The sequence below is a fragment of the Elgaria multicarinata genome, chromosome 17 (genome assembly GCF_023053635.1).
Source record: "Elgaria multicarinata webbii isolate HBS135686 ecotype San Diego chromosome 17, rElgMul1.1.pri, whole genome shotgun sequence".
Taxonomy (NCBI): domain Eukaryota; kingdom Metazoa; phylum Chordata; class Lepidosauria; order Squamata; family Anguidae; genus Elgaria; species Elgaria multicarinata.
Window position 1 is genome coordinate 28,200,354 of NC_086187.1, and position 15,160 is coordinate 28,215,513.

At 47.2% G+C, this 15,160-nt stretch overlaps 1 protein-coding gene across 1 annotated transcript in view; it reads right to left on the minus strand.

Moving 5' to 3' along the window:
• GRIN2A (glutamate ionotropic receptor NMDA type subunit 2A) overlaps positions 1-15,160 on the minus strand; it is a 140,137-nt gene that overhangs the window by 19,058 nt on the left and 105,919 nt on the right. The window contains exons 8-10 of the mRNA XM_063143369.1: positions 12,345-12,470; positions 8,869-9,098; positions 7,750-7,910 (exon numbers count right to left, since the gene is read on the minus strand). Of these exons, the coding sequence (XP_062999439.1) occupies positions 7,750-7,910; positions 8,869-9,098; positions 12,345-12,470 (517 nt within the window). The remainder of the gene's footprint in view (positions 1-7,749; positions 7,911-8,868; positions 9,099-12,344; positions 12,471-15,160) is intronic.

Below are 15,160 nucleotides of genomic sequence, written 5' to 3' on the forward strand. Positions count from 1 at the left end.
GAAAAGAATAATCTCCAGCATGTTCTCGGAAAAATGTCTCCTGAGAAATTTCTGCACAGCTCTAATACAAGCCAGGGTAACTGACGAAAGAGCCAAGCGCCGTGTCTTCACAGCGCCATTAATGCATTTTGACAAACGGAGCTCGGCTGCACCTTTCATGCAGACTGCTTCTCTCGTGTGTGTGTGTGTGTGTGTGTGTGTGTGTGTGTGTCTTCAGAGTGTTCTGTGTTATTGGTCCATAGTAAGTCAAACTGACACTGTCACATCACTCAAAGGCCCTCCGATGTAGCCACTACTCCTTCGTGTGGTACCTCTGACTGTCTTGCCTTTTCCTTGCCAGGGTGACACTTGGGGACAAGAGGAAAAAAGCAAAAACGCACGGCTGTTTAGAGCAGAGCTTTGCCTCCTCAGAGGCTGTGATGATGTGCTTCGTGATACGTATTTGTACGTCATTCTTATGGCTTCATTAATAAAGCTTCGTCAACATGCATGATGCTTTACACCAGAAACAATTTTTTTTTTAAAAAAAAATTGAAATAAAGAGTTTTTCTACATGAAGCTGTTCTTTTTGGTTTTGTCCCAGAATTACGGTCCGAGCACTACACGGGAAAACTTTCCATTGCTGCTTTTCCACTACATAACCTCTAGGTGGCACAGCAGTACAGCAGAAAAGCACAATTACACAAGTGAGGGGAAAAGTATGCTCTTTTGCTTTCACCAATAATATCACATTTTCCCTGCTCTAAAAAAACAAAGAACAAAAAACACCTCACCAAAGGTGATGTTTAAAAACAGAAGTGAAACTGGAAGGTCACAGTGTCATCTAAAGAACCTATATGAACCACCATGAATAGGAAATGACAAGTGCACAATAAATGCCTTGTGTAGGGTATGATAACCATTTGGTGATTGTATTATATTTAGCAGCATATCAATATCACAATAAACAGATAAATTGCTCAGATAAGCCCCTGTCCCTGCCTCAAGGTGTTTACAACTCAGATCAATAGAAGCAATATGAATTAATTTGGAGAAAGCACTGCAGAAGGTGTTGTGATAGCACCTAAATTGCTATAACATAAGGCTGGATAAGTCTTGAAATTTAGCTTAATTGAGACAAAAAGGGGCAGGTTCCCAACCACAAAACTGCCAGGAACTTTTAGCTTGAAGCTCTCAGCACCATTAACAAAGCCTTAAGAAGGACACGTCACCCTTGTGGAATGAGGAAGCCGACAGCCCAAAACCCAGGGAACTGCCAAGTGATTGTCAGTTGGAGGAATGGGGGAGGGGCCAAGGGAAGGGGGAGGGAGCGTGGCCCTTTGCGGAACTCTGGAGGGAGAGATTGGGACCCCAGGCCTGAGGTTCAGCACCCTTGGTCTAGAAGATGAACCTTTAGTCTGATCCATCAGGCTTCTTCTCATGTTCATCTTGCTGTCCTGCAATGGCAATCAAGGATTGCTGCCCCAGAGGCATGCATAAGAATGCAGTGTGCCGAGAACACCCTGTTTTCCCCCGATCTATAAATATTGTCCAAGAAAATCATTTTGCAATCTATCTTTCTATACTCTGTGCTTTTTCTTATGCCTGATATATTGATCTGAACTCATTCTGTCTGTTATAATGAAGTGGACGGTATAGAAATAACCTTCGTAGTTACCGTAAGTGACAAATGGCTGCCATCTTTCCCTCCCTCCGCCAGCCTGACCTAAACAACATTTGTAAACATCTTTTGTTTTTGTTTTTGGGTTTTGCAGAATAAAATAGAGCCAATGATACCTCCTCCCCATATGACCTACCTTCCTGGATCAGGCCAAAGGTCTGGGTAGCTCAACGCCATTTCCCACAGTGGCTGGACAAATGCCCCAATGGAGAGCTGACCAGCAGTGTGTGAAGCCAGGGGCCCTGTCCAGTGTCTGATTGTCAAAGACAGACTGCCTCTGCCCTTGGAGGTTCTATGTACTCTTTGGATCCCTGCAGTGGATTCTGCGTGGGGCTGCCCAGGACGACAACTCAGAAGATTCAATAGGCACAGAATTCAGATGTCAGAATTTCACTGGGACTGCCAGGTCAGGACACATCGCTCAGAGAACTGCATTGCTTGTTGATTTGCTTCTAGGAACCATCTATCTATCTGTCTCTCTAAAATTATTTGTAGAGTGCGTTTAAGAGTAGAACCTTCTCAATTCAAAGTTCTGGGATTTACCTTTAAAATCCTAAGTGGCTTGGGACCCAAATACTCAATGGAGCATCTCTCCTCATATCTGCCTGTGTGAAAGGATGGAGTAGAAATTTGTTCAGTTCACGTTTTAATGTGAAGGTACCTAATTTTGCACTTTCGAATCACTGTGAACTGAAATTCAGCTGCTCTTGTCTACCGCCCAGAGAGTTTGGGCTATCGTGCGGTACAGAAAAGCAGTAAATATATATATTAGCAAAAAGCTCTCTGGCCACTCTTTTCCTGAGGTCTGAGGTCTGGTCTTGGGATGAGGATGCAGAAGGAGGGCGCAGGGAAGGAAGAGGATGGGCTGCAGCTCAAGAATATCCAAAGTTCCTGTACTCAGCATGTGATTCAGCTAGAGGAGTTCAAAGGCCAAGCTAGCGCAAAAGAAAAAGTGCTAGAAGAGGGCAGAGAGGCTAAAAAAAACCTTGGCTGCTTCTCCCATCCCAGCAGGGTGTTGGATTCTCGGACGATTCCAGGGCTAGGAATGCGCAAACTAGCGATGTTCAAGAGGGCTAGATTCTCCAAACATTGTCTTGCCGCTCGGCTCATGGCCAATTCCAGTCCAGGTTTGCGTCCGCTACTCGCTTTGCCCGATTGGGAGATTTGTGTGAGTCAAACAGTGATCAGATTGGCGATCTGCACAAATTGAGCAGTGTCCGACTGGGAGATTTCTCTGTGATGGCACCCACCCCTCTGGAAAACCCTCCCTTCCTGCAGTTCGGGAAGCAGAAATGTGACCTCTTTCAGACATCTCCTGAAAACGCACCTATTCAGCCAGGCTTCCTCCCTGGGCTGGAAGTAAATTATCATGATGAGAATAAAATAATATACATGCTTTAAAATACATGAATGCTTCCCCCCCTCCCGCGCGTACACACACACACCACCCCCAACACACAAAGACCAACCGACCATTTTTTAGTTACTGCATCCATAACTCAAAATGTATGGCATACTGTCAGTTCCATGCAGAGTCATTTTTCTGCTTTATTACAGTCATAATATGGTTAACAATACTTGACAGTGGATAAAACACAAAATGGTGAATTTCCATCAGGGAAGAAAAAATGGTCCGCAGACTTTCCACCGACAAGAACAAGGGAGCTGCCCCCTTTCTGGTTCAATGGTACAAGCCAGCTAAATAAAACCTCCAGGTCCCAAAACAGTCTACCACTGACTGCCAGTTTCGCGGGAGAAATAGTGGGAGATGGTTGCTGCCTTCATATCCTGCATCATGATCTTCCCTTAGCTGCTGTAGGGAGAAAGAACTTCAATGGACCCGCGACGTTGCTATATTTTATGGTTTTTAATTGTGCATTGCCCTGAGAGCAGTATGAAAAGGTAATAAATAAATAAATAAATAAATAAATAAATAAAATAGATAAGTAGGGATGTGCTCCGCTTCTAATCGGACCTGCGAATTAGAAGCGGAGCGGGGTGCTTCGCCTCCCCTTAAAGCGGAGGCGAAGAGGATTGGGGGGCCAGCGGAGCGTTGCGAGGAGGATCGAGGTGGGAGAGGAGGGAGGGGGGCCTTACCTGGCGCCACTCCCCTCCACTGCAGAGCTCTGATTCGGAGCCGGAGCTCCACGGCGAAGAGGAGCGGACTATGGGCGGAGCGGAGTGGGCCGATCCGAAATTTTCAGATCGGCCCGTGGGGCGGATTGGGGGGTCCGTGCACACCCCTATAGATAAGCCCCATTCAACTTGGTGGGACTTAATTCTGAGTAGACATATACAGGATTGCACTGTTTGAGACCAGGGGCAAAGAAGCAACGAGGGACAGGGTCTTTTCAGTGGTGGCCGCCAGACTATGGAATGATCTCCCTGACGAGGCTCACCTGGCGCCAACGCTGCTATCTTTCCGGCGCCAGGTTAAGACTTTCCTCTTTGCCCAGGCATATGGCGGCACATCTTAATCACCCACTTGTTTATTTTTTTAACGGTTTTTAATGCTTTATGTGTGTATGTTCTGTGTTTTAAAATTTAAAATTTTGTAGACTTGTTTTTTGTCTTAATTTTAGAATTTCTGTAAACTGCCCAGAGAGCTCTGGCTAGGGGGGGGAGGGGGCGGTATATAAGTGTAATAAATAAATAAAATAAATAATCATGAAGTGAAAAGTCCTGGATTCAAATCTCTTTTCAACGATAAACTCAACAGCAACATGATAACGATACTGCTCTACTTCATTGGGCCATCATAAGTGGCACCGAAGAAAGGAACGGTAATATAGAATTACTCAATAGTATTCGTGTTCCTCCCTCTCCTAAACAACCATGTTAGAAACCTCTGTGTGTGTGTGTGTGTGTGTGTGTGTGTGTGTGTGTGTTTTCCAAAGTGTTTTCCAAAGTTACCAGCTGAAACGATTAACTTCTCCCCCTCCCTTGCTGAAGCAACAGCGACCGCTTCGCAAGGGGAGCCCTCCCCACCACCACCACCACCCCAAGCCACAGACAAGGAAAAGTGTTCTCTGCGTTGCTTCTAATCTCCAGTTCCCTGCCTCATCTGTCAAAATTTCATATCCCTGCAGAGAGACACACAAGACAACAGCAGAGTGGGGCGGGGGGGGGGGAAACAGCTCCGTGCAGAACCAAAAGCTACCCACTGTAGTAGCCGGATCGCAACAGACTCGGAGAATGCTTTCAAACGCCTCCTTTCGCACTTGCAGAGGGAGCTCCCTTTTTCACCGGCCTCGTCAGCCGGAAAGAAACGCAGGCAGCAGCCAAGCTCACAGAACAAGAACGCGAACCGCAGATACGAGGGACGTGCCGGTTGTTATCTGTTGGAAGAATTCTGTTCCCCTTTATTTTCATGAAGCGACAAAGACAGGGATTCTCACCGATGCTGCATTATTGAACACCTGACAAAATACTGCCTCGTTTCTTGGCGCTGAGCTCGTTTTTCGGCCCAAGGGCCAGGCTGCCAATGGCAAAAAAAAGTGTCCAGCGCAGAAGCGAGGAAGACGAATATTTCAGGAAGAGCTGAACTCCTCCCGCAATCCCATTCCTCAACCAGCCTGGTTCCCCCCAGATCTTTGGGACTTCAACTCCCAGCATTCCTGACCACTGCCCATGCTGGATGGGGCTGGAGGGAGCTGAAGTCCAAAACACCTGGAGGGTCCCAGGAAAGGCTGCTTGACTGTTCCACCGCCTGAATTCCAGGTTAATTGGGATGGTGCCCAAATTCAGTCCCAGATTTGGCCTGTGTGTAGTTTGTGCTGCAGCGTTCGGCTCCTTCTGTGCCTTTTGTATCATTTTCCCCCCTCAGCGTTACCAAACACACACTTCTGCATGGAACGAACACTGCCCCAGACTCATCTACGTGAGGCAGCCTGTGTGTCATCCTGTGATGGACTTGAACCTGAGGCCCTCTCAGCAGTGTCCGGCTCAGCCTTCGCGCCTGCATTTCGCACTTGGGCCTCGAAAACAGGGCTGACCTAGCTGCAGCCATCTGATGCTCTTGGATACATGCATCACTATCACTCCATGTGGTGCTCGAATATCTCTCTGAGCAATAAACCAAGGATGGGAAATCTGTGCCTCTCAAGATGTTGTTGGACTCCAACACCTATCAGCCCCAGCCATTGATCAGGGATCATGGGAGTCGAAGTCCAGCAACATCTGGAGAGGCACAAGTCACCAAGTCCTGAAAAGATGGCTTGCTATTGGAGTGACTCTACCCACCGAGAGTAGCCATTGGCTCTCCTCAACAGGAAGTACTAGAAAAGCTTCCTGTTCAGCCTGGGACTTTGCCTGGGCAATGATAACCTTTCCTGATTCCCAGCTCTCTGGGCAAAATCCAGTGGGGTGCTTAGGTCTCTGCTGATTCCAAGTGGAACTCATCACTTGCAGAAGGAAGTTAAATTCTTAAAAATTCAGCTGGACGTTCTTAGAAAGAGGCCTTGAAGGACCGTTTCCAGCAGTCCTCGCCTGATGTTTTCCAGGTTGTGTCATTTATTTCCAGTTGCAGGGCTTGGGATTTCTCTTTGCAGAATTGGCTTTAAAAAAAGATTTTTAAAAACTCCGCAGAACTTCCAAAACGCTCTCGACATCTGTGCCTGATGGAGTGTTGCGTTTCCCTTGCCTCTCAGCCATTCCTTGGCTCACCGGGACCCAAACCCAAACCCTTCGGAGTACATAGCACTTGTCAGATATTGATCACGGTAATACGGTACATGACAGGTGATTTGCACCATCTGCTGCAGAAGGTGTCCGTCAAGGGAAGCAATGAAGACACCTTGGGATGTCCACATTGAGAAATCACTTAGAAAGGGAAGGTGGCAGCAGCGGGGAAAGTGTCAACAGCAATGAATAGCCCATGCTGTCGAGAGGACGGAGCTGACGGCCCTGGAACCAAGGGGTGGGTTTCATTGCTCTGCAGCCTCACACTGGATGCCACAGGAACAGCTTTCCGGCCTCATCCTAATTCATGCTGTTCTATGGTTAGGTTCCATCAGGCTGAAACAGAGGGAGAGGCAAGTAGGGATGTACAGATTTCATCCAATTCATTCCATCTGCGTATTGCGGATTATCAGGCGTCTTTTGCCCCATTATCCGCTCATTGACAGAATCAGATTTTTTCACATTAGCACAAATGCACATTCGGACACTTCTATAAATGCACGAATGCACATTAGTTACTGTCAATTAGTACTAATCTGCATTAATGCTAATGTGAATTACTGCCAATGTGCATTAGTGCTAATGTGAATTAGGGCAATTCCCCTGCCCCATCAAATGAAAAAAACGTGTGATTTGGGAAAAGACGGTCTGCTGTGGAATCCACAGGGTGGGTTCATAGGAAACAGAATCATAGAATAGTTGAGCTGGAAGGGGCCTATAAGGTCTTCAAGTCCAACTCCTTGCTCGATGCAGGAATCCACCTTAAAGCATCCCTGACAGATGGCTGTCCAGCTGCCACTTGAAGGCCTCTTGGGTGGGAGAGCCCACAACCTCCCTAGGTAATTGGTTGCATTGTTGTACTGCTCTAACCATCAGGATGTTTTCCTGATGTCATCTGAATTCATTGCAAACTTCTCCAACATCCCTAGAGGTGAGACAGCCAAGCCTTCTGCTAGTACCCTCCAGACAACTGCTAATCTGATTGGGCAGGTTGCATATTCCTCACCATGGATACACTGGATGTGCGAAAGACGGCAATGGGTGACAAGATTCGTTTGGTTCACATTTCAATGAGAACGTACTAAATTCACACTTCTTGAATCTAAACAAGAACTGGAATGCTATTTGCTGCAGTATGGAGCATTAATGAAAGGGACTTAAGTCCCATTCATTTCAGTGGGTCTACTCAAAGTAGTATTGGATTTTACCCAAAACAACACTTCATTCATTCACATATTGCTTTCAAAAATGCATATATTTTCAAAAGTGCACACAAAAATGCATCAAATACAAATTTCAACACATACAAAAATATGAACAATTTTTCATGTGGGTGGGTGGGGAATGCAATCTTGATGTGGAAATGAGCCTGAATAGATGGTGTGGAAGGAAACTAAAATCCCACCTACCCAGTCTTCAAGCTGACCAAAGCGTCCTCCACTCCTTTCTGATTATATTTGACCATGTAGGCATGCATCTCCTTATAGTTGTTCCTGATATTTCTCTCTGTGCTCCCATTTGGGACTGTCCCGAACCGGAATGGAGGCGAATAAGCATACGGTTGTTGAAACTGGATGAAGGGAAGATGAAGGAAGGACAAACTAATCAGGAGCTCCAAGGAAGCCCTGCTTCAACCATCCGAGCTTCAGGGAATATATATTTTTTTCTGTTCCTTATTTTGGTCTCATCATGGACCTGGATGAATAAATGAAGTTGCCAGATGCCAAGTCAAGCCCTTTGTCCATTGAACCCAGGGCAGGGCAATGTCCAGAGGTTGGGGGGCCATATTGTCCACCCAGAGACCGCCAGGGACGGCACCCAACCCTGCCGTAATTGCCCCCAGTGAATCTGCAGGTGCAGCAGCAACCCAGCCACCCTGGTAGCAGTCTTAGAAAGAAACAAGGCATGTGGGGAGTGCATGCCTAATTTCCAAGCAGAATCCTGCTCAGAGGAGGAATACCTTGTTTTCTTCCAAATTTGGTGGGGGTAGGGTGGACAGCAGAACCACACATTGCCCACCCCCTCTTGATTGGCAGTGGCTTCTTTCAGGGGTCTATAGCTCTCCAGGAATTGGTGTTCAGCAGATGCGATGGTCTACATCTCCCATCAACTCCGGACAGCAGAGCAGGCTGGACTATGGCCAAGGGCAGCTTTCCCCAGCCCAGTTAGAGATGCCAGGGGATGAACCCAGAACCTTGAGGTGTAAAGCAGCTGCTCTACCAGTGCATTGCAGACTCATCAGTATGAGCTGCTTGGGACAGAGGCAAGCCAAGGGCCCATCCAGCTCCACCTTGGCTTTGAGTGGAGGTAAGTCTCTTGAATCTCAGGTGGAGAGGTGAGTCTTTCCAAGCACTGATATCCCAATATCCTTTTAATTGGAGAGGACAGGGATCAAACCGGGTCCCTTCAGGAAGTGAAGCAAGGGCTCTGCCAGTGGGTTCCAGGCCCTCCCCTTTTCCCTGACTTGAAACCGCTCTGCAGTAGGCATGAGGAGGGGAGAAAGCAGAGATCAAAGGACCCTCGCTCACCTTCTTGTCGCTCAAGCCCGTCACCTGGTCGACAAACTCTTCCTGGATCATGAAGGCGGCCAGGTTGGCTGTGTAGCTTGCCAAGAAGATGACGGCAAAGAAAGCCCAGACAGACACCATGATTTTGCTGGTGGTCCCCTTCGGATTCTGAACTGGCACAGAATTGTTGAACACCAAACCCCAAAGCAGCCACACCGCCTTCCCGATGGTGAAAGAGGGGCCGTGGGGATCTGTGGACACAAAGAACATCAACTGTTAGCTCCATTGGGTATTCATTGACATGATCATAGAATCCTAGAATCCTAGAATAGCAGAGCTGGAAGGGGCCTACAAGGCCATGGAGTCCAGCCCCCTGCTCATTGCAGGAATCCACCCTAAAGCATCCCTGGCAGATGGTTGTCCAGCTACCTCTTGAAGGCCTCTAGTGTGGGAGAGCCCACAACCTCCCTAGGTAGCTGGTTCCATTGTCAGATGGAATCAATTACTTGTTAGATGCTTTGGACTCTTTCTAGGAAAGGGAGGGTGCACCAGTAGCTGGGGAACATGGGCGGGAGGGCACTGTTGCACCTTGTCTTGCTCATGGGTCTCTGGCCAACAGCTGGTTGGCCATGGGGTGAGCACAGGGCTGGAGCAGAGGGACCCTGGGTGTGATCCAGCAGGGCTATTCTTATGTGCTTATTCTGCCTAATAGCTCCAGGAGGCTCTGCAGTCACGTGCAGTAGAGTAGAGATCAGGGTAGCAGTAACCTTGGCTGGCAAGCCGCCCTGGGGGCACAGGGGGAAGGAGCCAGGGCCCTGCTGCCAGAGGCATTTGTCCAAGACCTCTGATGCTTTACAACAGTGTTGTTTTGACAGATGTCCTTAATTAAACATACACATCGGAGATATGGCTGGAAGGGTGCCAGAGGATCTAAAGCATTACACCAATCCTAATAGTGCTGCTAATGCAAATTCCAACCATTTGTAAGATACAAATGACCCATCGTGTCATCACCACCTCAAATGGCCACCCCCCACCCCCTTTGCCCTGACTGCTGATCATTCAGTAGTTCCCTGGGTTTTGTGTGGGGCCCCTCCGGCCCTTAGAACAGCCTGTCCTAAGGCTTCGTCACCGGCAATAAGAGCCTTAAGCTCAAACAGGCTGGTATTTTGACACTGCCTTTATGCCCTTGGCCTTTCCCCATTTTCCCCTTTGGGGAGGGGCCTGCCACTGGAATGCAGCCCTCAAGAGTTTTGCCAAGATTAAATTTGGCCCTCAAGCTGTAAGAGGTTTGAGACGCCTGCTTTAGAGGCCCTTTAGGGGTGGTGAGGGCAGAAACAACCCTACGCAGAAGGAGAGCCTTGATGGATCTCACCAAAGTAAAAAAGCTCCCTGGAGGGTCAGATCCTGCACTGAGGAACCCATCACGGCAAAGGCCTGGCAGTCGCCCGTTGTCTTAAGCATCACAAGCGATCTCATGAATAAAGGTGGGGCCTGAACCGTTCCATAAGTCAGCACTGATGCATAGTAAACACTATTGCATTAGATCCTGGACTCGTCCAGCAACCTGTCAGGGAAGGATGCTTTATACCCGCATTTCAGCCAAAACCTCCCTTTCCTATCATCTTAATTTCCAACCTCATCTCTAACACCCTCCGGCTTCTGAGAAGATGCTGCACTTCTTTGATTCAGGGTGGCCTGAAAAAGATACCATGCAATAAATAAATGCAATTGCACACTGGCGTCTGGCTCAGGCAAGACAAAAAAAGAAAAACGAATAAGAGCTCTGAGGACCCGTAAGAAGCCAAAAGCGGAGCAGTGATAAATTATTATGGATGTTCTCTGAGCTCCTGAGATAAAGGCAATATATCAGAAATTACCAAAAAAAAACAAAAAACAAGAGAGGGACAGAAAGTTTTTGCAGTCCCCTAGTCTAGGACATTAGATGCACCAATCATGTTCTTACATGGAATTAGGCCAACCAGGCCCTTATGCTTTGAATCAGAAGAGGGCCTACTATCAACTTCAGCTGATACGCCAGCTGTGCCCCTTCCTAGAGTTGGAAGACCGAAAGACAGTAGTGCACACGCTGGTAACTTCGAGGCTCGACTTCTGCAATGCGATCTACGTAGGGCTACCCTTGTGCCTAGTCCAGAAACATCAACTAGTTCAAAATAGGGCAGCCAGGTTGGTTGCCGGTACACCTAGGGGGGACCATATTACACCAACTCTAAAATCACTTAACTGGCTGCAAATTAGTTTCTGGACGAAGTACAAAGTGTTGGTTATCACCTTTAAAGCCCTACATAGTTTGGGTCCAGGCTACCTGCGGGATCGCCTTCTCCCGTACAATCCGCCCCGCACACTCAGGTCCTCTGGGAAGAATTTACTCCAGCCAACAAAAACAAGGCTGACAGGTATTACCCAGAGGACCTTTTCTTCTGCCGCTCCCAGTTTGTGGAATGACTTGCCAGGAGAGATTCATCAACGTAACAGTCTTTCTGAATTTTAAAAAAGCTATGAAGCCTGGTCTCTTCTGGCAGGCCTACCCAGTCGAATTTTAAGATGTCTTAAAAGATTTTAAGATTTTAATAATGGATTGGTTTTATATGTTTTTAATCAGTTTTATGTATTTAACAGTATTTTTGTGTTCAGTGTTGTTCCTTGCCTTGATCCAGAGGGAGAGGTGGGTAAGAAATAAATAAAATTATTATTATTATTATTATTATTATTATTATTATTATTATTATTATTATGTGGGGAGGAAGAAGCATTGCATAGTACACACATCTAACCACTGATCAACATGGTAGGCTGATGATGTCACTGTCCAATGACTGTGCTGGGCAGCACCTTCACCCCAAAGCCCCAGCCTGAACCACTGTTGGGCACCCGGTTCCCCACAGCGGCCACCCAGATGACCCAATGGGAAGCCCATGAGCAAGGCATGAGAGAAACATGCCTCTCCCATTTCCTCTGAGCTAGTGCTCAGAGTTATATGGCCTCTAAACCTAGAGGATCCATTCAGTTATCATCACTAGAAGCCATAGATAGCTTGATCCTCCTTATCTACCCACCCTTTAAATTCATCTAAGTTGGTGGACATGAGTACATCTTCTGGCACCGGGTGAAGAGAGAGACTTCAAAAAGCTCTACTTCTGAAAGCCGTGGAGGCATCCAAAGAGGCCGGTGAATGGCAGAACCTGATCTCTGGAACCCATCTCTATATTTGCATGGAAGAATCCACTTGTCTCACTCAATGAGCATGATTACAATGCTGCCATTCACGCAAAACGGCAGCGTGTTAATTGAGTGCCGCACATTAATGCGCCACTTGTACAACTTCCATTGTATGTTCTCTAATTGTTTCCCAGGAAGAAAAAGGAGAGAAGGAGGTTCAGGGTGGGGGGAGAGGGAGAGAGAGAGAGAGAGAGAGAGAAGAGTGAGCAAGCTGAACAGAGCCTCATTCGCGCTGCGAGCGGAACATGAAGCCGTACCTTTCCCTTGCGCTAAGTTCCGGTTATAGCCCACGGGGCTGAAGTACTCAAACACAAACACCGCAATGGCTGACACAATGAGCAGCATCACAAACATCATCACCCAGACAGAGGCGCTGAAGGGCTCTGTGGAAAGAGGAGAGGCATGGGTTAGGAAAACCAGCCCCCACAGGCTTGCTGGAGAGGATCTCGTTGAACAACCAAAATCGCAGCAGACAATCTGACAACGCAGCCACATCTTTCTCAGAGCTGCAATGCAGGTTGGCGAGACCCTCGCTGCTGCGCTCCGAGCAACAAGCATGGAAGGAAAGGCTAGAGACCCCCGCAGCACTGTGCCCTGGAACAGAAGCTGCAACACCGGCCCCACACCCACTCTGGGTGGCACAACGTAACCGGCTCTCCTTGCAACGTTCGCTCAGGGTCACCGTGTGGGTCAGCAGCATCTGTGCTGCCGCTGAATGTGTACAATCACATGGGGAGATGTCAGGTCAGGTTAAATGGATTCAAACAAAGGAACAGGGAGAGAGAACGAGAGAGAGAGATGGTGCAATCTCCTCTTGGACGGTGTTTCCCTCCTGGGACTGTTTGCTACAGAATTAGGACACATCCAGATCAGGGTTCTATTTCAGACTTCGTTTGGGGACAGGCAAGGGTAACAAGGTGCAAAGGCAAACGCTTGGCTACTTTCGAGCTTGAATGGGAAAATAATGATTCAACAGTGTTGTATGTTAAGCATATTTGTTGCAATGCTTAATACCTCAAATAGAAAGTGAGCATCCAGTGCTGTACACTGTCGAAGTTAAATGCTTGGAACTGATCAGGGCCTGGATGGGAGACCACCAGGTGTCCCATGGAAGCCCCTCTGGAATTCACAGGAAAGAGAGCACGGGGCAAATGGCTTGAGATTTCAGTAACTGACGGACCATCTTTGCCACATGAACCCAATGACCAAGGTCGTCACCAGACACCCTTTTCTGGCTACCCCTCCTTCAGAAGCCAGGTAGATGGCTACTAGAGAAAAGGTCTTCTCTGTGGTGCTGGCCAGGTCCCTCCCACGCTTGCTTCCTAGAGTCATCTTTATTAGCTTACAATATTTACAATAATCATAATAAATACAATAAAGAGAACATAGAAAGAAAATACATATTTTAAAGGGTTGTTCCACTCAGACTGTTCTAATATTGTTGTGCCTATGAGCTGAAAATATAGGATTCAGCCCTGTTGACTTTTTGTAGAAGACCTTGAGGAGTATTTAAACTTTAAGGGAAACACATTTATTTTTCTTCATCTTTCTGCATACGTAGTAGCCAGCTAAGAAGTGAAAAGGTGCTGGTATAAAGTGCCAGGACAAGATGGGTCATTGAAGTGCAACAAAACAGGAAGTTGGAGAAATCCGCAATGGAATAAAATGTTTGGATTTCTGTGAGGCTGACCTGTGGATTCTGCAGTGAACCAGCTTTTCCCAAGTCGCACAGTCTTTTTCTATTTTCCAGAATTTTATGCAAATTTTGTCATAGAAAAATACATAAAATAAAAAAGCACCAGATGAAAATGTGTATTTCTTGGCTAAGGCATTAAAATGCACATTTTGGGGGATTTGTGCATCTTGGGGGATTTGTGCATTTTTGCAAGTTTAAATTTGCACAAATGTGAATTTGCGCAAATTTGTGAAATTGGAAAAAAGGCACCTGGCAATCCACGAAATGCAGACAGAATTTAAGCTGAGAAGAGGTGATATTCTTAGGCAGCACACCCCACACCTCTTCATACCATCTTTCAATCTTGGGGACAGTGGTAGGTTCGGGATATTGATGGTTTATACAGAACCATGATAAAGGACCATTGAAACGTCCCCATGACTCCACTTGGAAGTTATAACTATGGGGATCCCTTCCCCACCCCCACGAGCCTGGTTTAGCATCACAGGATGCAAATCTACTTTGGCTGAAATCCTTCACGGGTCTATATTGTCCACATCTTTACTCTACCACTCTTTCTGAGAAAGCAAACTCCACAGCCCACGGGCCAAATTCCACCCCTGGCATGATCATGCGATGTGTGAGTTGTATCTTATTATACAGGATACAATTCATACATCACTTTGACTGTCCAAGATGCCTGGCCTGATTTTTTAGCCTGAGACTTCTCCAAGACTGGGCAGATGGAGGTTCTGCCAGGGATGCATCCGCTTAACCAGAGAACTGTGACAGGATTTTGTCCTCTGACCGGGAGGGCCCCAAAGATGGCACTGACCATCCTACCCTTGAGCAGCTTGTCCACACCAGAAGGCCCAAGAACTGGGGCCGTGACACCGCCAGACTAGGGTGACCCTATGAAAAGGAGGACAGGGCTCCCGTATCTTTAACAGTTGCATAGAAAAGGGAATTTCACCAGGTGTCATTTGTACATATGGAGAACCTGATGAAATTCCCTCTTCATCACCAAAGATACAGGAGCCCTGTCCTCCTTTCCAGATGGTCATCCTACACCAGACTCAAATGAAAAATAATCAGAAGGCATTCCAGGAGACTGTGTTAACGTTTCCTGGTGGATTATCCTCACTGCTCTGTATTCTGGAGCCTTTGGTTTTTATTATTAATAGTGTGTTAATGATGATGCAGTTGTGTAACCTACCCTGATCACTGTTTTTCAGAGAGATAAAGCTGAGGTATCTATGCATAAGTAAACCAAGACACTCATTTGGCAATGCCAAGCAATGCTCTCCCTGCAGCATCTGGGCAGGGGACCTGCAGTCCTGCCCTCTCTTCTCCCAGTACTCACCCTTCCTTGGGAGGATCTCACAATGCAGCTTCCTG